The sequence below is a fragment of the Ovis aries genome, chromosome 1, assembly GCF_016772045.2.
Source record: "Ovis aries strain OAR_USU_Benz2616 breed Rambouillet chromosome 1, ARS-UI_Ramb_v3.0, whole genome shotgun sequence".
NCBI classification, from domain to species: domain Eukaryota; kingdom Metazoa; phylum Chordata; class Mammalia; order Artiodactyla; family Bovidae; genus Ovis; species Ovis aries.
The window spans coordinates 28315682-28341952 of NC_056054.1; the positions used below are offsets into that span (position 1 = coordinate 28315682).

General features: G+C 40.1%; 1 protein-coding gene across 2 annotated transcripts in view; it reads right to left on the reverse strand.

The window, feature by feature from the left end:
* The window catches only part of NDC1 (NDC1 transmembrane nucleoporin), a 59778-nt gene that overhangs the window by 13392 nt on the left and 20115 nt on the right, over positions 1 to 26271 (reverse strand). The window contains exons 8-16 of one of the 2 annotated variants that reach the window (XM_004001995.6): positions 25287 to 25422; positions 24347 to 24439; positions 22761 to 22842; positions 19173 to 19331; positions 14254 to 14499; positions 14034 to 14149; positions 11131 to 11181; positions 8678 to 8741; positions 7865 to 7965 (exon numbers count right to left, since the gene is read on the reverse strand). In XM_004001995.6, coding sequence (XP_004002044.5) covers positions 7865 to 7965; positions 8678 to 8741; positions 11131 to 11181; positions 14034 to 14149; positions 14254 to 14499; positions 19173 to 19331; positions 22761 to 22842; positions 24347 to 24439; positions 25287 to 25422 — 1048 coding nt within the window. The remainder of the gene's footprint in view (positions 1 to 7864; positions 7966 to 8677; positions 8742 to 11130; positions 11182 to 14033; positions 14150 to 14253; positions 14500 to 19172; positions 19332 to 22760; positions 22843 to 24346; positions 24440 to 25286; positions 25423 to 26271) is intronic. The other variant, XM_042248275.2, reaches the window with a different exon arrangement.

Sequence of the window (26271 nt, forward strand, 5' to 3'; positions counted from 1 at the left end):
GGCCCGTGTGACTTTGGAAGAATCCCGGGCAAGGGTCCGTGTGACTTTGGAAGAATCCCGGGCAAGGGTCCGTGTGACTTTGGAAGAATCCCGGGCAAGGGTCCGTGTGACTTTGGAAGAATCCCGGGCAAGGGTCCGTGTGACTTTGGAAGAATCCTGGGCAAGGGTCCGTGTGACTTTGGAAGAATGCCGGTCAAGGGTCCGTGTGACTTTGGAAGAATCCCGGGCAAGGGTCCGTGTGACTTTGGAAGAATCCCGGGCAAGGGCCCGTGTGACTTTGGAAGAATCCCGGGCAAGGGCCCGTGTGACTTTGGAAGAATCCCGGGCAAGGGTCCGTGTGACTTTGGAAGAATCCCGGGCAAGGGCCCGTGTGACTTTGGAAGAATCCCGGGCAAGGGCCCGTGTGACTTTGGAAGAATCCTGGGCAAGGGTCCGTGTGACTTTGGAAGAATGCTGGGCAAGGGTCCGTGTGACTTTGGAAGAATCCTGGGCAAGGGTCCGTGTGACTTTGGAAGAATCCCGGGCAAGGGTCCGTGTGACTTTGGAAGAATCCCGGGCAAGGGTCCGTGTGACTTTGGAAGAATCCCGGGCAAGGGTCCGTGTGACTTTGGAAGAATGCTGGGCAAGGGTCCGTGTGACTTTGGAAGAATCCCGGGCAAGGGTCCGTGTGACTTTGGAAGAATCCCGGGCAAGGGTCCGTGTGACTTTGGAAGAATCCTGGGCAAGGGCCCGTGTGACTTTGGAAGAATCCTGGGCAAGGGTCCGTGTGACTTTGGAAGAATCCTGGGCAAGGGCCCGTGTGACTTTGGAAGAATCCTGGGCAAGGGCCCGTGTGACTTTGGAAGAATCCTGGGCAAGGGTCCGTGTGACTTTGGAAGAATCCTGGGCAAGGGTCCGTGTGACTTTGGAAGAATCCTGGGCAAGGGTCCGTGTGACTTTGGAAGAATCCTGGGCAAGGGTCCGTGTGACTTTGGAAGAATCCTGGGCAAGGGTCCGTGTGACTTTGGAAGAATGCTGGTCAAGGGTCTCTGGACCTTCAAACTCAAGAGTTCTGGCCCTCAAGAACGTTGCTCTCCTCCTCTTCGTTCTTCCGTCTAACTTCTGTGTCACTTCCTACTTCCGTGTCACTTCCCATGAAAGGGAAGCCTTTCATGACTTCACACCCTTCCCTTTAATCTCCTATTCGCAAGGCTAGTTAGACTTGCCTGTTTTCTGTGCTTTAATCACCCTGCACTTTTGTACATTGTGGCACTTATAGTTACACTTACTTGTATGATCTCCTGTTTTACTGTTACTTATTTGTATGACTTTCTCTTTGAGGTTACAAAGTGTTGGACATGTCTGAGCAACTACCTTCAAGCTCCTGGAGGGCAGGAACCATGCTTGTCTTTCCTTATTCTGTATCTCAGCACACGCTGAACTGTTTGATAATTGATATTTATTGAATATATGAATAGTATAAAGGTCAACTTCAAATTTCCAAGTATATCGAAATTTGGCCTTCAGGTGATAAGGCAAAAAATATAATAGATAGAGCTGATATCCTATATCAAGGTGACAGTGACTCTTCAAAGACTAGAAGGCTTTCTGAAAAGTTTAAAACATACTTTCAAAAATGAAAAAGTGGTTGACTGTTAAACAATGTGACTGTACTTAATGACACAGAACTATACACAAAAAGACAGCTAAAATGTTAAGTGTATTTTAAATTTTATATGTGTATTTTAACACAATTTTAAAAAATTTTTTTAATTAAACAAACCACTCTACCATTTTGGTCCCCAACCTTTCACATATAAGGATCCTTTTTAAAGACTATATATATACACACACACGCACTTAGATAGATAGCTATGTAGTGGAATTCCATGGGACAGTAACTGTTCCATCCACTAAAGTACGAAATAATTCCATGAACTCAATAATGCTTTTAAATGACTATGTATTTCAATTAACCAAAACAGTATATAGAAACCTCTAAAAAACAGCTGTAACTATGCCAGACAAACATTAATTATTCAGATGACAGCAGTACATGTATGGATCCATGAACCCATTGTAGTATTTGGATCTCCCAGGATGGCTTGGCCCACTATTATTAGGAACACCTGTCCTAGGATAGCCATCCGTCCACTCCTTGCCCTCTGAATGGTTTGAAGAATGAAAGGCTCCCCCTTTTCTTTCATATTTTGTCTTTAATGATTCAGTAAAATGGCTGAAGTGATTGACAATGAAAAGTAAAGCAAAAGAACAAAATAGTTCCATAAATTGTTCCTTGTGTTTGTGTGTGTGCTCAGCTGCGTCCAACTCTTTCCAACCCCATGGACTGTAGCCCACCCGGCTCCTCTGTCCATGGAATTTTCCAGGCAAGAATACTGGAGCGGGTTGCCACCTGCCACTCCAGGGGATCTTCCCGACCCAGGGATCAAACCTAACTCCTCCAATGCAGGCAGATCCTTTATCACTGAGTCAACTGGGAAGCCCCACACACAACTGTTCCTTAGTAAATCCAGAAGCCTGTGTTTAATAACTTACCTTAAATTACAGAGATATTTAGAACTTATTTTTGTTATTAAAAGCAAGGATCCCTTCTACATCAAAGAATATAAAGCCAAAAACATACAACAGGACTCATATGAGTCACATGACATCCCTGTCTTACAAAATGAAGGGGCTTGTGACTATTATAATTAATTCACATCAGAACTATCATTTAATTCAGGCCCCAGAACAGAAGCCTTCACCCATCAAACCAACCATGAAGCTATCCAGCAGTCATCCACCAAGCATTTAATAAATAAGTACCTGTTATTTGCCAGGTACCAGGTCAGATGCCAGGAATACATAAATAAGACAAGATCCCTGACTCTACTCATGTCTGACTCATTGCAACCCCATGGACTGTAACCCATCAGCCTCCTCTATCCATGGAATTCTCCAGGCAAAAATACTGGAGTGGGTTGCCATTTCCTTCTCCAGGGGAATCTTTCTGACCCAGGAATCAAACCCGGGTCTCCTGCATTGCAGGCAGATTCTTTACCAGTTGAGCCACCGGGGAAGCCCCCTACTCTGACTAGAGACAATAAAAGTAAACAATGAAAATACAGTGTAATAAAATGATGAATGGGGGTTACAGGCGGAGCCAGAGAAAACGAGAAAAATGTGTTCTAGGCAAAGAAAGAAGAGGCATCACATATAGAGTTAGAGTTAGGTTAAGAAAATAAAATATATTTGGGGCAGGGGTGGAGGAATAGAATAGTCCATGGTGGTTATGAGACTAGAGGGCTTATGGGAAGAACTGGGCAGTGGCTAAAGTTAGAATGAAGGGTCCCTGTTAAGTCCCAGGAGCAAAAGGCCATAGTAATAATTCAGGTCAGGAATGCCAAGAGCCTGAAATGAGACTGAAGTAGGAGGGATGGGCAAGAGAAAGGGTAGGTGGTCAGTATAGGATTGATCCCTTAGAGTTTTGCCACGTGGGTGCACCTAAAGGACCTGGCAACTAGGAGGTGAGGGAATTGGTAACAAGATGGCTGAAGTGACAGACTCTAAGGTGTAACCTGGATGAGGAACGATGTACGTGTAGCTGGGGGAGCTGAAAAACAAAGGGAGTGAAAATATTAGCAAAGACAAAAGAGGAAGCAAGGCATAAAAGGCTGTGCATGAGGGAGAGGGGCTCTTATACAGCCCACAGATCTACGGACAGAATTCAGGGGCCATGAACTTTGGGCTAAAAATGACATGTTTATCTTTACTAAGCTCTAATTAAAATTTAGCAATTGTTTCAATTATGAAACAGTAAATCACAATAGCATTAGTAGTTCCTCTAACTTTGCCACCAACAGAAATCATCAATATTTTCATCACACTAGTGTAATTATCTTTAAATACCATTCATCTTAATCATTACTTCAAAATGATGAGTTAGACCCACTGATGCTCACTCACTCAGTCGTGTCTGACCCTTTGTGACCCCACGAACTATAGCCTGATAGGCTCCTCTGTCCACACAATTCTCCAGGCAAGAATACTGGAGTGGGTTGCCATTTCCTTCTCCATAGACCCACTGATAGACCTTGTTATTTAACGCATTAATGTATCACAAACTTAATACTTTCAAAATTATATTCTAATATAACTGATTTCCTTTCTAATCTGAAAGACTTTATATTTTATGTATTTGTTTTTCCCATTATTCTGGGAAAAAGTCCATGGGCCTCATCAGACTGCTAAAGGGATCTCTGGCACAAAAACATTCAAGGACTCTGGCTTAGAGGCTAGAATCGTGGAGTTTTAAGCTTTGGAGGTGGAGAATACACGGGCCGATGAAGCCTGGATGACAGTCAAAGGCTGAGGCTGATAAGTGTGTAAAAGCCTGGCAACAGAACACTCTGACATAAATCGCAGCAATATTTTTTCAATCTGTCTCCCAGAATAATGGAAATATAAACAAAAAAAAACAAGTGGGATGTACTTAAACTCAAAAGCTTTTGCACAGCAAAGGAAACAATAAACAAAATGAAAGACAATCCACAGATTGGGAGAAAACATTTGCAAACAATGAGACCAATAAGGGATTAGTCTCCAAAATTTACAAACAGCTCGTGATGCTTAACAGCATCAAAACAAATAACCCACTCAAAAAATGGGCAAAAGACCTAAACAGACATTTCTTCAAAGAAGACATACAGATGGCCAAGAGGTACATGAAAAGATGTTCAACCCGGCTAATTACTAGAGAAACGCAAATCAAAACTACAATGAGATACCATCTCACACCAGTCACAGTGGCTATCATCAAAAAATCCACAAACATTAAAGGCTGGAAAGGGTGTGGAGAAACGGGAACCCTCCTACACTGTAGGTGGGAATGTAAATTGGTATAGCCACTTGGGGATTCCTTAAAAAACTAAAACTAGAGCTACCATATGACCTTCTAATCCCACTCCTGGGCATATATCTGGAGAATAACATGATCCAAAAAGATATATGCACCCCAGTGTTCACTGCAGCACTCTTTACAACAGTCAAGACATGGAAGCAACCTAAATGTTCATCGACAGAGGAATGGATAAAGACGATGTTGTACATACATAAATGGAACATTACTGAGCCATTAAAAAGAATGAAATAGTGCCATTTGCAGCAATATGGATGGACCTAGAGACTTACTTATTGAGTGAAGTCAGAAAGAGAAGAAATATCATATGACATCCCTTATATGTAGAATCTAAAATGAAATGATACAAATGGACTTACAAGAGAGACTCAAGAGACTGAAAATGAGCTTATGGTTGCCCAAAGAGAAGGGGGAGGGGAAGGGAGAATTAGGGAGCTTGGGGTGGACATGTACACACTGCTATAGTTAGAATGGATTACCAACAAGGACCCACTGTATACACGGGGAACGCTGCTCAATGCTGAGGCAGCCTGGATGGAAGGGGAGTTTGGGGGAGAATGGATGCGTGCACATGTATGGCTGAGTCTCTTCGCTGCTCACCTGACCCTAGCACAACCCCGTTTGTTAATCGGTTAGTCCTCAGTACAAAGTAAAAAGTGAAAAAAAAAGTGAGAAAGTCAAAGTGTAGGATAAATATCCATGTGGACACTGACTCAGTCGCGACACTCAACCCTGGGACATGGGGCAGAAAGACTGCAAGGCAGTCTGCAAAATCTGATGACTGTAGGGCATGACCAAAAGGGCGACTGCGATGCTGTCTTGGGGAGAAGAGATGCCATAAGCCTCGCACAAAGAGGGGTTTTTGTTCCATTTACCGCTTCCCAAACTCTCAAAAATATACCTTTGCTTCTTTCTCCTCTGCCCCTCAAAAGTATTTTCCATTCAGCTCCTGTTTCAAAGTAAAAGAGCTTGAGCCTTCAACAAATCTGTAATTCATACCTTCCTAATCAAAGGTAAGAATGACTACAACCAAATAAAGAAATTTGCTTTCCTTATCATGCCTAGCCATAATCAACTACGAAGAGTAATGATTTTGACAGTGAGGAGATGAGAAGAAAGTAATTTTGGTGCAGAATACCTCTAGGGCAGTGTGATCTTCGTGAAATGTTTCAACCAGCATTTTTAAAAAAATGAAATAGAGTGGGAAACATTAGAATGAAGCACAAAATAAAAGGTAAGCACTGTTGTAAGAATCTTTTATTTGTTACTCACACACACACACCCCTCTACATTCTGAGTCTAATGTACTACATATCATAGTCTAAAAAGTTTGAAAGTTACAGTTCTAAAAGTAGGGCCCTTGTCTCTGAAGAGAACCCTATGTAAAAACAAAAGCCCAGCAGAAGACAGCAGACAAGTTCGGAGACTGGATCTGCAGCTTTCCCTGAGGTCTGAAGTGAAGTGAAGTGAGGTCGCTCAGTCGTGTCCGCCTCTTTGCAACCCGGTGGACTGTAGCCTACCATGGGATGGGATTCTCCAGGCAAGAATGCTGGAATGGGTTACCATTTCCTTCTCCAGGAGATCTTCTTGACCCAGGGATCGAACCCAGGTCTCCCGCATTGGAGGCAGACACTTTAACCTCTGAGCCACCAGGGAAGCCCCTCCCTGAAGCCCCTATTCCACTGCTAATGCCCTGCAGTGAGATCACATCAGGTCCCAGCTCTGCCACTAAGACGTGTGTAAGATCTGAGGTAAGCCACTGCACTACCAAGCCCCTTTCGTGTGTAAGACAGGGCCAAAACATCTCCACTTTACTTTACAAGATAGACTTGAAGTTCAAAAAAAAAAAAAAAAAAGGTATGAAATCACTGTGTAGACTAGGGAACACTGTACTGTTGTTTTATTTTAAACTACACAACCAGAGTGATTAAAAAAAAAAAAAAAAAGCTATGCTATGAATACCAAAGATATACCCATAATCATGGTTACCCTAATGTGCGGTTAGATAAGCCAAACAGTAGAAGCTATGGAAACAGTAGAAAATTCTTTCTTTAAGTAAGGTAGTTGGGAAGTGAACCCAAATAATAAAGCTATCCACAGGTATATATATGTATCAAATAACATACATGAGAAAGTAGGCACAAAGAGGACAAAGTGAAGAAAAAAAATCACTGGTTCTGAAGGGTAAGACATTCTAAGAGGTAAACTGAATTGAGATTTGAAGAAAGGAAGAGCAAAGCTTGTTTTCTCTCATATCTTAAATTGCTTCCCCAAGACCCAAAGATGCATCAGTCGTTATCCTTCAAACCTAGTTCAGAAATACTTCCTCCAGAAAACCTGTACACCTAAGCCCCTACCTTTAAATGTCCCCAGCCCTTAGTGTTTATACACCTCATCTGACACAGAACTAATAATACAAGGCAATGAAAACATATCACCCAACATGAAGTCAGAAAAGGCAGCCTAATGAAAAACAAGCGTATGTTTTATTTTTCTTCCTTGAAGCCTAAAAAAGACCTGTTAGTTTAAAACTATGCACCCAGCCTCGTAGCAGGAATCCACTGGTCCCAGCTCTATCTTCTTAAGCCTCTAGTCGATAAGTAACTTCTTATTTACACAAGTAACTTAACTACAGGTCACTTTCAGGAGCTACAAATTATGTAAGGATACAAACCTATAGTATTGAACAGAATTCCAATATCCTAAATAATCTGATTAATACCAGAGGTATGTCCTACAGGTTTAATATACCTTCTCTGTTACAATAAAATTAACACTTATAAATGAATTAAGTCTGTCTTCCTAGTCTCTCTTAGACTGTAAGTGCCTGACCGTGAGAACAGTACCATTATTTTGACTTCCAACAAGTTTTTCGTTAGTCAATGTGAAATGTAAGAAACAAACAGAAAAAGCTAGGCGGGGGAGAAGACAGGACCTCTGCTTCCACCCGACCCATATATTGCCTACCTCTTGCAGCGTCAACAAAGTATTAAGAATAGCTGGTAGTGTGGTCTGGACTACGCCAAATCTATCTTCTGTAAATGATGCTGCTACTAAGTGAGACAGACCTCGAGGGGAAAAGAAGAAACAAGTTAAAAGTGAATCAAAATTAGGCAAATCCACTTGCAATACCTCTATTTGAGGATGAATTAATATTCTGAATGTATAAAAGTCTAAATAAAAAAGGGAGGAATAGAATAGAAAAAGAGGCAAAAGGGATGGAAAAGGTACTCAACTGCAATAGTCTTAAATAAGATGAATCTGACTTATGTTCTAATAGAAAAAAGTTCTTTTAAATAATACTCTGTTTGGCAGTGATAAAGGCTAAGAAAACAAAGCCTGATAAGGGGGCAAAGTAAGGATACTTTTCATAGGGTGGTCAGGAAAGGCCTCTCTGAGGAAGTATCATTTAAACATTGAGAAGGTGCTATCTGTAAGATGAAAAGAAATAGTTCTTTAACAACTAAAACTAAGCTAAATATGTTTAAATATATTAAGCAAGTTACATCAACATAAGGTGATGGTTAAAAAACAATCTATTAATTGCAATTTTTTTGAAGTAGAGAAAGAGATGCCAAGAACCCCAGGCTCAGTTTCTCCTCTTATATACAAGGAAAATCTCTAAATTAAACTAAACCTAAATAAAAATTTATCTATATAATACAAACACATAAAATGTATCTGAAAACTCAAAGATTGAGATCAAAGTCCAGAACTGATCTTTCATTAAATATCTCAATATAAAATAAATCATTATTGCAGCTCACTGAGACTACTTACCTTCTAATGCCCAAATATGCATTTGGGCATCTGAAAACACAGCCTGAATGGAGGCCTCTGGGTGCTAAAAGATGACAAAAACATTTAACTCAGTTGCCCAGAAATTATCATTTCATCCAATCAATCATGTAGACTAAAATAATAAAGAATTCACAGCTGCCTCTTTAGAGCTAAGACCTGAAATTCTTACACATTATGATTTAACTGCAATAAAGCAATCTGCTACAACTTACTGTGTGACCCCAGCCAAGTATCTAAATCTCTATGTGCCTCAGTTTCTCACTTAAAATAAGTTATATTCCCTCAACCCACCTCAGAGGATTAACATAGACATCATTCAAGAGAATGGTTACATGCATGCTCAGTTATTCAGTCATGTCCAACTCTTTGCGACTCCAAGGAGTGTAGCCCACCAGGCTCCTCTGTCCATAGGATTTTCTAGGCAAGAATACTGGAGTGGGTTGCCATTTCCTTCTCCAAGGGATTGAACCCACCTCTCCTGCATTGCAGGCAGATTCTATACTGCTGAGCCCCCAAGGAAGCCCAAAGAGAATGGTTACGAATGCTTTAAAAAAAAAAAAAAGTACTGCCTAAGTTAAGTACATACTACCTCTCCTAAAGTGTCTACCCTCAACCCCACTACAAAGAAAAACCACCCAACAGTCTTTAATACAACAAGGTATTGTGATGTTGAACAACAACTGGCCTGGGTAAGTGGCTATCGTAATACAGCCAATGAAGCCCATTCACAACAATAGCATGTTACATTTCCCAACGTTAAGCAGTGGTGTCTACAACTCCTTATCACACAGCAGATCCACCTGCAAAATCAGAATCTAAGGAAGCATTCACTTCCAAGGAAAAAGGAGATCTCATTCAGCTTCTGCTCTGCCCCTTACTGGCTACATGCCCTCAGGCTAGCTACTTGACCCCTCTGAGCCTCCAGCTTCCTTCTCTGTAAAACAAGGCCAAAAAGACACCTCACAGGAAAGCTGTCAGAATTAAATGAGGGGACAGTTTTTCTAGTAGTCGTGTACAGATGTCAGAGCTAGACCATAAAGAAGGCTGAGCACCAAAGAATTGATGCTTTTGAAATTGTGGCACTGGAGAAGACTCTTGAGAATCTCTTAGATAGCAAGCAGATCAAACCAGTCAATCCTAAAGGAAATCAACCCTGAATATTCACTGGAAGGACTGATGTTGAAGCTCCAATACTTTGGCCACCTGATGCGAAGAGTCAACTCACTGGTAAAGACTCTGATGCTGGGAAAGATTGAGGGCAGGAGAAGTGTGTGACAGAGTAAGAGATGGTTGGATGGCATCACCAACTCAATGGATGAATTTGAGCAAACTCTGGAAGAAAGTGAAGGACACGGAAGCCTGGCATGCTGCAATCCATTGGGGTGGCAAAGAGTCGGACACAACTTAGCAAGTGAAAAGAGCACGGCACACAAAAGACAAAAGCTAAGTTTTCTTCCCTTCCTTCTGAAACAAAGCTCTGAAGTACAACTTCAGACAACTCCTCTTTCTCTTGGTAGAAGATGAGACACCTTTCTCAGGGGTCGGATGGTTTTCCCAGGGCTCTAATGGAGAGCCTACAGATTATTTCTGGCAAACATTCTTGCTAGTTGCATGGATATTCCCTGCTACCACAGTGAAAAGTTTCAAGAACTTGAAAGGATTCTTTGCTGTATGTATCTATATTCTACCAGAGTTACTCAGATCTCTCCCCCCACCAGAGCAGGATCCTCAAAGAATAAAATGAGTAATGTATGCCAATACAGACTTCACTTCAAGGCATTAATACAAGTGCACTATCAGTTAATAATGCAGAATCTGCAAAAACAGAGAAGCTAGATTAAAATAATTAAAACAAAAATTCTTTCCCCTACACATGGGCAAAGGTTTTCCTCATCAAAGGATTAACTGACACACAACAGCTGTAGCAGTGAAAACAGAAATGAATCTTTAGCTTCTACCTCTGAGATTTACTCTCCTACAGCAGCTGGGGCAGCTGACAGACAAGCTGGAAAGTCATTTACTTTGTGGCCTAAATTACAACTTTAATCCAACACCAGTTTAACACCTGCAGTCTAACCCAGTTATCTCTCTTCTGAAAACCAAACTGGCCACAACGATGTCAGCAGGACAATGAGCCATGAAGGATCGCCACAGATTTGCTCAATTTGCAGGAAGGGGCCACATCTTGGCACAAAGCTGCCTGCAGCCAAGAGACCCAGAAGGCCACCGAGCCCAGCCTCAGGAAGTCATTGATGGGAGATGCCTGTCTAGGTCAGGTACTATTTAAAGGGAGGTTTAGTGAAGCATGATGCCAAGCTGTTTGGCGTGCTAGGATCAAGCTAAATATTGAAAAGTCTAATCTTATTTGCTACTTCATTTCTTATTTTGTTTTCTCTCCCCCCACTCCCAATGTTATAACTACATACTCTTACCTTACTGAAAAAATACATTATCAGCACTCGTTTTGATAAGAAATTCTTAACCTGAGATGGAAAAAAAGGGAAGAATTATCACATGAACAGTTCGATGCTACTCAAATATAATATTACACATTTCCAGGTTCTTCCAGACACTAACTTAAATGAAACACATCACACTTTACAAAGAAAGGTAAGGTAAGCCACGTAAGTAAATACCTTTGTACTATAAATTGGGTAACCAAGACAGGCCATCTAATCTAAACTGCACTCCCATGTACACATGTCTAGCCTTCAAATTAGAGCCCTGTCATAATCAAAAAGTAGTTCTGGTGATATTTCCTAAAACCATATTCTTTCTCAATTCTCTACAACTGTCCTACCCTTTAACCTCTTAATATTAATGCCAAAAAAGAGCATGTTTCCTCTATCAAAAAAAAAAACAAAAAACAGATCTTAAGACAGAAGTAGTTTTCTACTAGTTGACATTTACAAGGAAAATAATTTTCTCAGTATTAAGTTAAAAGCTACATAACCCAACTGACTTGAAAGTAAATTCATGACATAGTAGTACTTACACACATAGAGCCATAGGTGCTGCTGGAGTTTTGTAAAGTGCCTTCAGTTCTGCCCTCTCTATTAACTGAGCATTCTATCAACAAACATGTTGTTATTTCTCCCACCTTAAAAAATAAAACCCTTCCCTGACCTCTCAACTTCCCCCAGCTATTCGCCCATTTCTCTGGTCCCCTTACAGTCAATCTCCTTGAAAGATGTAGCTTCTCTGTGTCTTCCAATTCCTCTCCCAGTCTCTCTGGGACCCACGCCAGTCAGGTATTCCTTGCTACTACTCCACCCAATAGCTCTAGTCAAGGACTCAATGACCTCCATATTCCTAGCACACCAGTTCATTTTTAGTTTGAACCTCATGCTTCTTTTCAGATATAGCAGCATCTTTTCTTTTCAGCAGCATCTGACACTTCTGTCTGAAACACCCTTTTCTTGGTGCTCGGTCTCCGTTGCTATTCCTCCTCATCTCCCAGACTTTGTCATCAAAGGGTTCCAGTTCTTGCATCTCTTTTCTTCTATATCTACACTCTCCAATAATTTGCATGGAGTCTCATGGCTTTCACGCTCTGATGACTTCCAGAATTTCAATTCTAACCTGGACTTTCCCTAGACTCCAGATACATGTCTAATATCTTATCCAGTATTTTCACTGGATTGTCTAGTATCTCAAAATTGCTATGTCTAAAATCAGACTCATGATTCCCTACCTCGTCTCTATCAAATCTCTTTTCCAGAATCATCAGAAAGTTGCAACTCAATAAACTGCAACTACATTGTTTCAGATCCTCGGGCCAAAGCTTCAGAATCAACACTGGTTCTTTCACACCACAACTAAACCATAAGCAAATCCTATCATACCTATCTTCAAAATACACCCCAACTTTGATCACATTTTACAGTCTCCATCACCATCACTCAGGTCATTGATACCATCATCCAGATCCCGTTACCAGGTCACCAGATTACTCTAACAGCTTTACTACTATCTCTCTGCTTCCACTCCTGCCCCCTGAGGATCTAGTCTCAACACAGCAGTACTTTCAAAATGTAAGGTTACATCATATCATTCTTGTGGGTAAAACCATGCAGTAGTCATCCATGTCATTCAGAGAAAATTTCAGTCTTTAAAACAGCTAATGAGCCTGACAAACTGTTCCAGGTGCCTGCTACCTCATCTCACCACGCAGAACTATAATACACGTGCTTGCTCAGCTATCTGCCCTCAGTTCAGTTCATTCAGTTGCTCAGTCGTGTCCAGCTCTTTGCGATCCCATGAATCGCAGCATGCCAGGCCTCCCTGTCCATCACCAACTCCTGGAGTCTACCAAAACCCATGTCCATTGAGTCAGTGATGCCATCCAGCCATTTCATCCTCTGTCGTCCCCTTCTCCTCCTGCCCTCAATCCCTCCCAGCATCAGGGTCTTTTCCAATGAATCAACTCTTCACATGAGGTGGCCAAAGTATTGCAGTTTTAGCTTCAGCATCAGTCCTTCCAATGAACACCCAGGACTGATCTCCTTTAGGATGGACTGGTTGGATCTCCTTGCAGTCCAAGGGACTCTCAAGAGTCTCCTCCAACACCACAGTTCAAAAGCATCAATTCTTCGGCGCTCAGCCTTCTTCACAGTCCAACTCTCACATCCATACATGACCACTGGAAAAACCATAGCCTTGACTAGGCGGACCTTTGTTGGCAAAGCGATGTCTCTGCTTTTCAATATGCTATCTAGGTTGGTCATCTTTCCTTCCAAGGAGTAAGCATCTTTTAATTCCATGGCTGCAATCACCATCTGCAGTGATTTTGGAGCCCAGAAAAATAAAGTCTGACACTGTTTCCACTGTTTCCCCATCTATTTCCCATGAAGTGATGGGACCAGATGCCATGATCTTAGTTTTCTGAATGTTGAGCTTTAAGCCAAGTTTTTCACTCTCCTCCTTCACTTTCATCAAGAAGCTTTTAGTTCCTCTTCACTTTCTGCCATAAGGGTGGTGTCGTCTGCATATCTGTGGTTATTGATATTTCTCCCAGCAATGTAAACATACAGTCAGGGACTTTTGTTTGCTGTTTTCCCAGTATCTAAAAACACACCCAGTGTATATGAAGAAATCAATAAATACCTCTTAAATGAAAAAATTCATAGATCAAAGGCATTGATTGCATTAGGTTAAGCCATATGAACTTGTAATTTGTATAACTCAAAACCAAATACTAATAACTTCATATGGGTCAATTTAATATATGAAGCATCCCCAAAGTTCTATTTATTCCTGATGGCTTACTTATGTGAGATCCTTGATGTTCTCAATGCTATATGTAAATATAAATCCTATGCCCATATCATCCTACCTGTTCACGTTTATTCTGGATCCATGAGTAAATCACACTGGGCTGTCTCACTGTCTTACCCTCAGCACTAACAGAGGTAGATGGAGAAGGGTTAGAAAATTCAGTCATTTGCTGATCTACAAAAAAAAAAAAAAAAAAAGAACCAAGAAGGCAAAAACTTAGGCTGTATGATTCTCTGCAGCTATGACATTTCAAATTTTAGAAAATAAACGGTCCTCACCAGAAGCTGAAGTCCATAATCTTGGCCCTCTTCTTGTGAGCTGAGGACTTTGAGGTGACCCATAGCTTGTGTTTACATCAAAAATTCCAGCCATCCGGTTCACTACACTAGAGCCAAATGGGGTGGCCAGGGGACTTGCAACATCAGGTGTAGATAACTTTGAGGAGAACAGTGATGTCTTAATTAATGATGGCATTGAAGTCCGAGGCATCTGGCTAGATTTGGGGGTCTGAAATGCAGTTTCTTCTGTAAAAGAACAGATCCAGTGCTGAGAAGAGGCAATCTGATCGAAGTAGGCCAGAGAGGAGGTTCTCAAATTCTACACATCTCAATTCTTTGTTTAACTCATTTAACCAAGACTCAGTAGATTGTTTCCACCTAGGTTTACAATTTCAACACCCAGATTTTACTACTGCAACTTGGTGACCACTTAAGGAGCTTATACATCTTCTTCTGTCAGACTGGTTCAGCCTCTCTCGGTTTTTTACCCTAAACAGATATCTTCATCTTCAAGGTAAATTTCTCCAACTCTAAGCTGCACTGAACGAATTTATATTTTATATTTTATTTTTAAATGGCAACAACTTTATTGCATTAGTATATGCCCTGGGTTACTGTATATTCTTACTGTAACCATTACTTGGCTAAATCAAATCTATAGTGTGAAAATGTACAGAGCACTAATCTTATCTCATTTTCCGCAGAGTTCTTTAAAGTTAACAAAAGTCACACCAGTGATTAACTCGTCCAGGTATCTACACATCTGTTCTGTAAACAGCTTCTTCAAAAATTATCTTATAACTCTACCAATTATACAGTCTCTTATACCAATTATACAGATACAATAATATCTTTCTGCCACTCCAGCACAAAGCACAAAGACAATAAATTATACTAGTATTCTATCTTTTTAATAAAACTGGCATAAGACACTAAACATTTATAAGAACCAAATTTTTACTACATGACTTTTTAAGAGTAAATGACAATAAGAAATAGCTAAAGAATCAATTTAAAAATTAAAACTGGTGGGGTTTTTTGTTTTTTAATATATTTTTTTAAATTCTATTTATTTATTTGACTTCACCAAGTCTTAGCTCCCACACTCAGGATCTTTGATCTTCATTGCAGCATGTGGGATCTACTTCCCCAACCAGGGATTGAACCCAGGTCCCCTGAATTAGGAGCGCAGTCCTAGTCACCAGACCACCACGAAGTTCCAAGATCAGTGCTTTTAAGTTTTGTAATTATTCCTCAAAATAAAGGCAAATTCTGACTGATGGGATATGACAACCATTTAAAGAAATGACTAATCCATATTTGCTCAGCCCCAGGACCCCCACCTCAGAATTACAATGATCTTTCTAAAATGCTAATTTAATGAAACTATAACTATTCAAATCCTCTAATGGCTCCACATCTTTCAGGACCAACTTTAAACTCCTCCTTTCATTATCAAGCATCACCCTACTCCTTCAGACTTCCTTTTAATAGTTACACTGTCTTGTCATCGTTTGTGTGCCTCCCACTAAAAGGTCAGGCCCAAGAATGTTTCTGCATCTTTGACTCTCTGGTAGTGCTTGGTACGTGGCAGTCATTCAGTGAATACTTGTTGAATAAATAAATGCTAATCTGAATGTTGACAACATCTGAAACACAGTAGAATCTTTTAAAACATGACATCCATGAACTTATCTAAATCACTTTTCTTCTGCAATCTCTTTGTTTGTGGTCTATAAAGCCAGCAGAATAATGAAATCAAAGTCGGAGATATGTTTCCTTTGGCCCATATAGTGATTTTTTTACATATCAAGATTAGTTGTCAATGTTTAAAAAGTGATAGATTTCCCCCAAAACTTATTCAGCTATCTCTTTAAAAGAAAAAAAGAAAAAGACCAGAAGTTCAGATTGTTGTTCAGTCACTCAGTCCTACTCTTTGCCCCATGGACTGCAGTACACCAAGCTTCCCTGTCCATCACCATCTCCCGGAGTTTGCTCAAACACATGACCATCGAGTCGGTGATGCCATCCAACCATCTCATCCTGTTGTCCCCCTCTCCTCCTGTCTTCAATCTTTCCAAGCATCAGGGTCTCTTCCAATGAGTCGGCTCTTCAAATCAGCTGGCCAAAGTATTGGAGCTTCAGCATCAGTCCTTCCAATGAATATTCAGGATTGATTTCCTTTAGGACTGACTGGTTTGATCTCCATGCTGTCTAAGGGACTCTCAAGACTCTTCTCCAACATCACAGTTTGAAAGCATCAATTCTTCAGTGCTCAGCCTTCTTTATGGTTCAACTCTCACATCTATACACAACTACTGGAAAAACCATAGCTTTGACTATAAGGACCTTTGTCGGCAAAGTGATATCTCTGCTTTTTAACATGCTATGTTTGTCATAGCTTTTCTTCCAAGGAGCAAGTGTCTTTTAACTTTATGGCTACAGTCACTATCTGCAGTGATTCTGGAGCCCAAGAAAATAAAGTCTGTCACTGTTACCATTGTGTCCCCATCTATTTGCCATTAAGAGGGAGACGGTGATGGACAGGGAGGCCTGGCATGCTGCAATTCACAGGGTCGCAAAGAGTCGGACATGACTGAGTGACTGAATTGAACTGAACTGATGGGACTGGATGCCATGATCTTAGTTTTTTGAATGTTGAGTTTTAAGCCAGCTTTTTCACTCTCCTCTTTCACCTTCATCAAGAGGCTTTTAGTTCCTCTTCACTTTCTGCCATAAGGGTGGTGTCATCAGCATATCTGAGGTTATTGATATTTCTCCTGGCAATCTTGATTCCAGCTTGTGCTTTATCCAGACTGGCATTTCACATGATATACTCGGCATATAAGTTAAATAAGCAGGATGACAATATACAGCTTTGACATACTCCTTTCCCAATTTGGAACCAGTCTGTTGTTCTTGGTTCTAACTGCTGCTTCTTGACCCACATCCAGATTTCTCAGGAGACAGGTAAGGTGGTCTGGTATTCCCAGCTCTTTAAGAATTTTCCACAGTTTGTTGTGATCCACACAGTCAAAGGCTTTAGAATAGTCACTGAAGCAGAAGTATATGTTTTTCTGGAATTCTCATGCTTTTTCTGTGATCCAGCAGATCTTGGCAATTTGATCTCTGGTTCCTCTGCCTTTTCTAAACCCAACTTGTTTATCTGGAAGTTCTCGATTCACATACTGTTAAAGCCTAGCTTGAAGGATCTTGAGTATTACCTTGCTAGCATGTGAAATGAGTGCAACTGTGCAATAGTTTGAACATTCTCTGGCATTCTTTCTTTGGGACTGGAATGAAAACTGACTTTTTCCAGTCCTGTGGCCACTACTGAGTTTTCCAAATTTGCTGGCATATTGAGTACAGCACTTTCACAGCATATTCTCTTAGGATTTGAAATAGCTCAGCTGGAATTCCATCACCTCCACTAGCTTTGTTCATAGTGATGTTTCCTAAGGCCCACTTGACTTTGTACTCCAGGATATCTGGCTCTAGATGAGTAATTACACCATCACGGTTATCTGGGCTGTTAAGATTTTTTTGTATAGTTCTTCTGTATATTCTTGCCCCCTTGTCTTAATATCTTTGCTTCTGTTAGGTCCATACCGCTTCTATCTTTTATCATGCCCATCCTTGCATGAAATGTTCCCTTGATATCTGCAATTTTCCTGAAGAGATCTCTAGTCTTTCACATTCTACTGTTTTCCTGTATTTCTTTGCACTGTTGACTTAGGAAAGTTTTCTTACCTCTCTTTACTGTTCTATGGAACTCTGCATTCAGATGGGTATATCTTTCCTTTTCTCCTTTGCCTTTTGTTTCTCTTTTTTTCTCAGTTATTTGTAAGGCCTCCTTAGACAATCATCTTGCATTTTGCATTTCTTCTTCTTGGGGATGGTTTTGATAACCGCCTCCTGTACAATGTTACAAACCTCCAGTATCAGAAGTTCAGATACTGGGCCCAAATTCTCACATGGGAACCATGGATCAAAGCTAACCCATAGTTTTCCGTTTCAGATGAAGCTTATGCCCCCAAGTTTACCATGGTCCTCACCCAGCTAGTTCTGCCCATTTTCTTTAAGTGCCTGGCTCCCAAGGCATCAGAACATTAAGTCTTTTTCTCAGTCTTACGTTCCTAAGTATCACCTACTAAAGGTGTTTCGTAAAATAGCATAGGTTCCTCCACCTCTACTTCTTCCTCTCAGCTTTCATCTTTCGAACATTTAGCTACCTTAAAACAATGAATGTGACACCCCCATCCCTAAACCACTGAGTCACTTCAGTTACTTCTCTCTGGCACTCCAGCAATTTTTTACCTCTGGGATACTGCAATCAGAACAGCATCCACTACTACTTGTAAAGATTCACTTGGCTCTGGGAGAAGGCAATGGCACCCTACTCCAGTACTCTTGCCTGGAAAATCCCATGGATGGAGAAGCCTGGTAGGCTGCAGTCCCTGGGATCACTGAGGATCAGACATGACTGAGCAACTTCACTTTCACTTTTCACTTTCATGCATTGGAGAAGGAAATGGCAACCCACTCCAGTGTTCTTGCCTGGAGAATCCCAGGGACGGGGGAGCCTAGTGGGCTGCCGTCTATGGGGTCGCATAGAGTCGGACACGACTGAAGCGACTTAGCAGCAGCAGCAGCAGGCTAAACTGAAGTCTTCTGGTTAATGATCAACATGTGTTAGCCTTTTTAACACTACCACCACAATGAACTTAATTTTTTCAATCTACAATGATACTCAGGCTGCCTTCTTGGTTCAGTACAATATCCCATATATTGGATCAATTCTGCCTACAAATATATACTTCACACTTACATACAATTTAATCCTTAGATTAACTACTGTTATCTTTCTTAGGAAATAGAATGTAAGTGCTTTCCCCTCTCTTAGTAGTGTAAGGAGTTACCTGGAGAATTCGATTTCTTAGGTTCCGCTGGGTACGATGAAGACATCACTCTCCCATTCGTAGCAGCAGCTTCTTGGTAGAGCACAAGTTTCTGAGTCATATCATTTAAAAGATTCAAACACTCTCTTGAAATAGCTGTCCAATTGTGGGGATGTCCACCTAAGAGGTCCAAAAATACCAGCTTTTAAAATAAAGATAATCTTATAGTATCCTCTCAAAATGGGGAGAAATATCAATGAGACATGCTTACTACACTTTGCATGAAAAGGCCTACTTTTCTACTATTAAGCCAATATTTATACTCAAGCCATCTAGTAACAGAAATTCCATAAATATTTGGGTGAAATAATTTTCCTAAGTCTACAAAACAAAATTTGCTATTTTACCATTAAAAAAAAACAACAACAACAAAACTCTCAAATTGATTGCCAAAATAAAGCCAAACACAGGAGCACGATTTGAGTGAAACAGACCCAGGTTACTTCACTAGCAATACTGAATGGACCAAAGACTAAGGCACTGACCATGTCTAATGAGATGCACCCCATGGCCCCCGTGACCTCTAAACTGCTGTGGCTGGCCTGCTGTGCTTCCCTACATTTTCATTTGCAAAAGAGCCCCTATCTGCTATTGTATCTACAGAAGTGACACATTATTTGATAGTGATCATACTTTATCCTTAGAGGGTTTATGAATCTGCTATCCTACTAATCTAAACTACTGTGATCCACACTCTTAATTCCTTTCTATCTTTTGATTTCTAAAACCTTTATCTCCTACAGCTGTCATGTAAAAACCAATTGTGCTTCACTGTGTTCAGAACAGCAGAGGAATCCACTGAAAACTGGCTTCTCCATCCTGGGTGCCAAATAAATCATTCTCTCTGTGCTTAGGTCCGTCCTTAAATCTCTCCCTCTATTTACAGCTCAAAAGAGAAATACCACTTAACCTGAAAACAAACACAATACTTCAACAATAGGCCCCAGGATGTTTTATTCTGCTGTAACTTAAGACCACAAAGGAACTATTTCATGGTCCAATTACATTTTTTCCTTCCAGTTTTGAGACATAATTGACACACAGCACTGTATCAGGTTTAAGGTATATACAGCCTAATGATTTGATTTCCATACATCATGAAATGGTAATCACAGTAAGTTTCAGTTCAGTTCAGTTCAGTCACTCAGTTGTGTCCGACTCTTTGTGACCCCATGAATCACAGCATGCCAGGCCTCCCTGTCCATCACCAACTCCCGGAGTTCACTCAGACTCACGTCCATCGAGTCAGTGATGCCATCCAGCCATCTCATCCTCTGTCGTCCCCTTCTTCTCCTGCCCCCAATCCCCCACAGCATCAGAGTCTTTTCCAATGAGTCAACTCTTCGCATGAGGTGGCCAAAGTACTGGAGTTTCAGCTTTAGCATCATTCCTTCCAAAGAAATCCCAGGGTTGATCTCCTTCAGAATGGACTGGTTGGATCTCCTTGCAGTCCAAGGGACTCTCGAGAGTCTTCTCCAACACCACAGTTCAAAAGCATCAATTCTTCAGCGCTCAGCCTTCTTCACATGACCACTGGAAAAACCACAGCCTTGACTAGACGGACCTTAGTCGCCAAAGTAATGTCTCTGCTTTTGAATATACTATTTAGGTTGGTCATTAACTTTTCCTTCCAAGGAGTAAGCGTCTTTTAACTTCATGGCTGCAGTCACCATCTGCAGTGATTTTGGAGCCCCAAAAAATAAAGTCTGACACTGTTTCCACTGTTTCCCCATCTATTTCCCATGAAGTGATGGGACCGGATGCCATGATCTTCGTTTTCTGAATGTTGAGCTTTAAGCCAAGTTTTTCACTTTTACTTTCATCAAGAGGCTTTGTAGCTCCTCTTCACTTTCTGCCATAAGGGTGGTGTCATCTGCATATCTGAGGTTATTGATATTTCTCCCGGCAATCTTGATTCCAGCTTGTGTTTCTTCCAGTCCAGTGTTTCTCATGATGTACTCTGCGTAGAAGTTAAATAAGCAGGGTGACAACATACAGCCTTGACGTACTCCTTTTCCTATTTGGAACCAGTCTGTTGTTCCATGTCCAGTTCTAACTGTTGCTTCCTGGCCTGCATACAGATTTCTCAAGAGGCAGGTCAGTAAGTTTAGCGAACATCAATCATCTCTGACAGATACAAATTAAACAAATAGAAAAAAAACGATTTTCCTTGTGATGAAAACTCTTAGGATTTACACTCAATATCTTTCATATATAATATACAGCAGTGTTAATTATACTTATCCTATTGCACATACATCCCTAGTACTCATTTATCTTATAACTGAGAGTTTGTGCTTTTTGATTGCCGTTATCTAATTCTCTCTCCTCTATCCTTCACCTCTGGTAACCATAAATCTGATCTCTATTTCTCTGCCCAGTTAATAATATGTCCTTTGGCAGAGAACAGGCCACCTTGTTACAGTTTACTTGAATATCTGGTAAAAACATTTAGTGTATAGGGAATTCTTAAGTAAACCTAAGTCTACTAGAAAAGAATTGCTACAGTTAATTTTCATAGCACCAGCAGTGGATTTTTTTTCATACTGGGAAAGATTGAGGGCAAAAGGAGAAGGGGGCCACAGAGGATGAGACGGTTAGATGGCATCACCAACTCAAAGGACATGAGTTTGAGCAAACTCAGGGAGATAGTGAAGGATAGGCAAGCCTGACGTGCTGCAGTTCACGGGGTGGCAGACAGTCGGATATGACTTGGTGACTGAACACCACATAAGGAGAGGGGTGCTGATCCATTTATATTTTTATATAACCGGATTTTATTACCATGTAGCATGTAACTATAGGTTTATTTTATAATGTGGGAATTGACAAGTTTGGCCAAATAATGAAGCGCTTATTAGAGAGAGATAAAGCCACCTGGTTCTGTCCCCACTGGTGCTAGGCTGGAAGGCTTTCTTCTAAGAACTAGGCGGAGCATTATTTGGCACAGCTGCAACCTTGAGGAGCCTGGCAAGTAATAATGGAGAAGAGTTCCAGAGTTGCCAAGAGCCTCCTTGGACAGATCACCATCGAATCTAGTTCCTTTTCACACTCCTTTTTACAGGGAGGCCAAGTAGCATGGCCGGAATAGGGAGCTCTGCACTTAAGAGTCAAGCGACAGAATTTCTTAATTCCAACTCTTGACATTAACTTTATTAAGCCACTTAATCTCTCTTGAGACTTAAGTCCTCCATGAGAGAATCAGACCACTTGATTTTTAAGAAACTTTGTAGCATTAAAACTTCTGGGATTCTTAAACTGTGCCTTTCTGCTCTAAAACTGTCAGCCTACCTCACAAGATCTTTAGGTGAAGGGAAGATGGGGGCTGAAAGAAATAACATAAAAGTTAAAAAATACTTTGCCTAGAAACATAATTTTTAACCACAACAATGTGAACACTTAGCTGTATAAGATTCAAATCGATACTTTAACAGACTCACTGATGTGTGATGTTTTAATAAATACATCTCACTCACCAAAAATTTAAAGTAGATTGCTTTCTGCACACACATACTCAATTCCTATTAGGTCTATTACTTTTAGCAATACCTGGTTGGCTAAGGCTAAAAACTTCTTGTCTTCGTGAAGGAGAATATTGAGAAAGCAACATCAGGTCCTGCAAGGCCAAATACTGAAAGGAAAGAAAATACACATTATTTAAATTTTTATCCTCTATATAAAATCTTATTTATGAATGGGGCTCAACACTACATATCTAAGGGGAAATCAGCTGAGATTTTTCATGAAGGGAAGATTTTGCAGAATCATAACTTTTCCTTCAAGACTTTCACTTTCCTGCCTCTACCCTCCGTAGGCTACCTTAGTCACTATGGGCTCCAGCTACCAAGGAATTACAGAAAGGAACTGTGTTCCTTTCCACCTTGCGGTGGGAAACATAAACATCACTTCCTCCTGGAACTTCCCTGGCCTCCCTGACGAAAACATACTCACACAACTCTCACCTGCTGTGCTTACTGTAACTTATATTAAGTGCCTACTGACTTGTCTCACCTGGTACCAGCCACTAAGCTGTGAGGCAGGGACAATACCTTGCTCACTACCATATCCAAAGGTAGTACCCAGCACGCAGTAGATACACAACATACTCTGTGCTTTTTTATGATAGATCTTCATTTTGTTCCCTGACAAGCCACTTCACTCATCATTCAAGACACCACCCCTTCCGTGAAGGTTTCCTGTCTGGGTCCCAAGCAGAGTAAGTGGTTCCCGTTGCACTTACCACAGTAAATTTTCATTATTTTGTGTATCTGCCTTATCCATTAGGTTGTGCTTTGTCTTGTTCATCATTATACCCTAAGCAACTAGCAGTGGCCGACATATGCCCAATAATTACAGATCTGTTAAATAACCAAATGAGTATCTGATATTTTTGTTTATCTAATAAACTAAGCAGAATTGATATTTAAGGGTAATTAGAACCTCAGTGGGTCATTTTCTTATTAGTTTACAAGTTTTCTAGAGTATAATCCAAACTCTAGGTTCTACTTTAATTCTTTTTTAAGTACTATGAACTCTTAACAAAATCACATATATTATAGTTCTACTTTAAAATTTCAAAATCAAAATAATTTATTCTCACTTAGATTGATTTAGAAACATATTACAAATTCTTTAGACTTTTGATTAAAATTTGTTTCAGATTATCATTATCCAAACTTTAAGACAGTTCATTAACTATGTACTCTGTTTGATCATAATAAACTTTCTTTGATCATAATAGTCAACAATACTATATGAGTGAAAATATTTCCTAATCCAGTGACTAAAAAAAAGTGTTTTGTTTTGCTACCATGAAGAATTTGTGAAAAACCAATGTATATCATTGCATATCATTATATTTCATACTTGAAATATTTTTCTATCTCTCCTAAACATAGAAATAGTCTAGCTTATACGCATACATTGCAATATATATTTGCATTTTAGTCACCTGGAATGGAAGTTGGAAAAAGTAATAACATTCAATGTAGCATGTAGGTGATTTTTACAATACTTTTTACAGTATTAGAATATTCTAGACCTTCAAAAAATATAAATACGTTAAATATGAAGATCATTCTGTAAGATAAGTTAGAGATGACTGTGTAAAGACACAGAATACATAGCTCTGGTACCTTTATGATGAGGGGAGGATTGCTGTTTAAAACTTTTGGGAGGCATTCATCTGAGTCTTCTGAAAATGGTGGTTGAACAGGGAACAGATGAGCCTATCAAATATAATTAAATGTAAAGACTATGCAATGTCTTGTTTTCATGACAAATTACATTCAGTATATTAGCACTAATGACATTCAGTATATTTAGCACTATTTGGAATTCATTATAAAGAAGACAAGACACCAAAGTTAACATCTTTAGTGTTCCTTACAAAAACAGCCAGCATTAAAATTATATATACTCAAATACACTACCTTCTAAAATGTTACTTTCCCAAAATTACTGGATCCCTGGCTTCCAATAATAGAAACAAATTTAAGAAACAAAAATTCTCTGAAGCCACTGAAGGATACAAATCTACAGAAATGGTAAAATAAAACAGAAACACTCATTTTCTAAGACGAACATTTGAATGATGAAGACAATGCTATTCCTATTCATTTAAAATCATTTCTTCAATATAAATTCTAAAATGTCCTTCAAAGAATATGTATTTTTATTGCCTTATATTTAAATATTTTAATAGTACCTATATCAATAGCATATAAAATTAATTAAAATGCAGGCCAATCTAGTATACACTCAATAGAGAAATGGAAACTTTCCAAAGAGAATTACACTAGAGATAACTCATAGCAAGTTTAACCAACTGTTCTTTCAGTTTAGTTTTCTAACATTATAAATACTAATACTTTTCCTCAGGAAAAAACAAAAACAAAAAACACTATAATTAAATGATGGTTATAACTGACACATTTCTTGTGAAGTCTCAGGAAAAAACCAAAACCCAACTTCGCAAAATGGCTTTGGGCACAACAGCATGCTGATGAGTGTGCTACCAAAAATAAACCTCTGCGCTCCAGGACAGAGAAGCACCAACAGAAACTCAGCACTGACCTCTGTGGCATAGATTCTGAAGAGCAGCCATGAGATGTACCAGGTCATCAGGACAAAGACACCACACAGCCAGACGTGGTAGAGCAACGGGAGATTCAAGAGGCCACTCACAGTGTCAAGAGGCCTATGAAACTGCCTATGAAAACAGAAATCACTATTTAATCCTGTGGGAAGACTACAGTCTAAGCATTTAAGAGACCTGGGGCCCCAGGCTGAGAAGCAAATCCTATTTCTAAACAGTAATGGTGACAAACTCCTCCTCTTTTGTACTCTATACAGTTCTCTCACTAATACTTTCTTACAAAGTGCACAAGGGAGCCTTGAGGGAAGAGTAGGCCTAAACTAGCTCTCAGTTTCTTGCATTTCAAATCCTCAGTGTCATTTTCTATGACAGAGGAAGACTCCCCGAGAGGCTGGGTACAATTTAGTATTGTTGTTTTGTAGCCTGATACTTAAAAACCATTCAACAAGATTAGCACCTCTCCTGGACCAGATTTCAACTCTATCCGCATATGCATAAACAGTTTCATAATAGTTAAGGGCACAAAGTACTATCTAAAAATAACAAACTCTACTTTTAAATCAATTTAAGAAACTCTGTTAGAATGCTAAATAAAGAGAACACAGGCAATCTTACCAAAACCTTGAACAGCTCAATTTGCAACATCATCATAATTCTACAAACAGACACTTAGCAACTGTGAAAACAGGAGTGGAACTTCTGACTCTGCTATTTGTAAATGCTGTGATTTTGTTAATCATTTGACCTAACCTACCCTCAGTTTCCTCATCCATATGGTAGCATAATCTCTTCTTCTACCTCTTAGGGCTTTTAGGTGATTTACAACAGTTTATGTTAGGGGTGCCCAGCACAGTATTTGACACTCCTTGAGGCTGGGAGAGGGAAGGGGGGAAATAATGTTTTTTTATGCTTTTAAATAAACATTACTGAGGTCCTGGCCAACGTTAAGACCATAATACCATA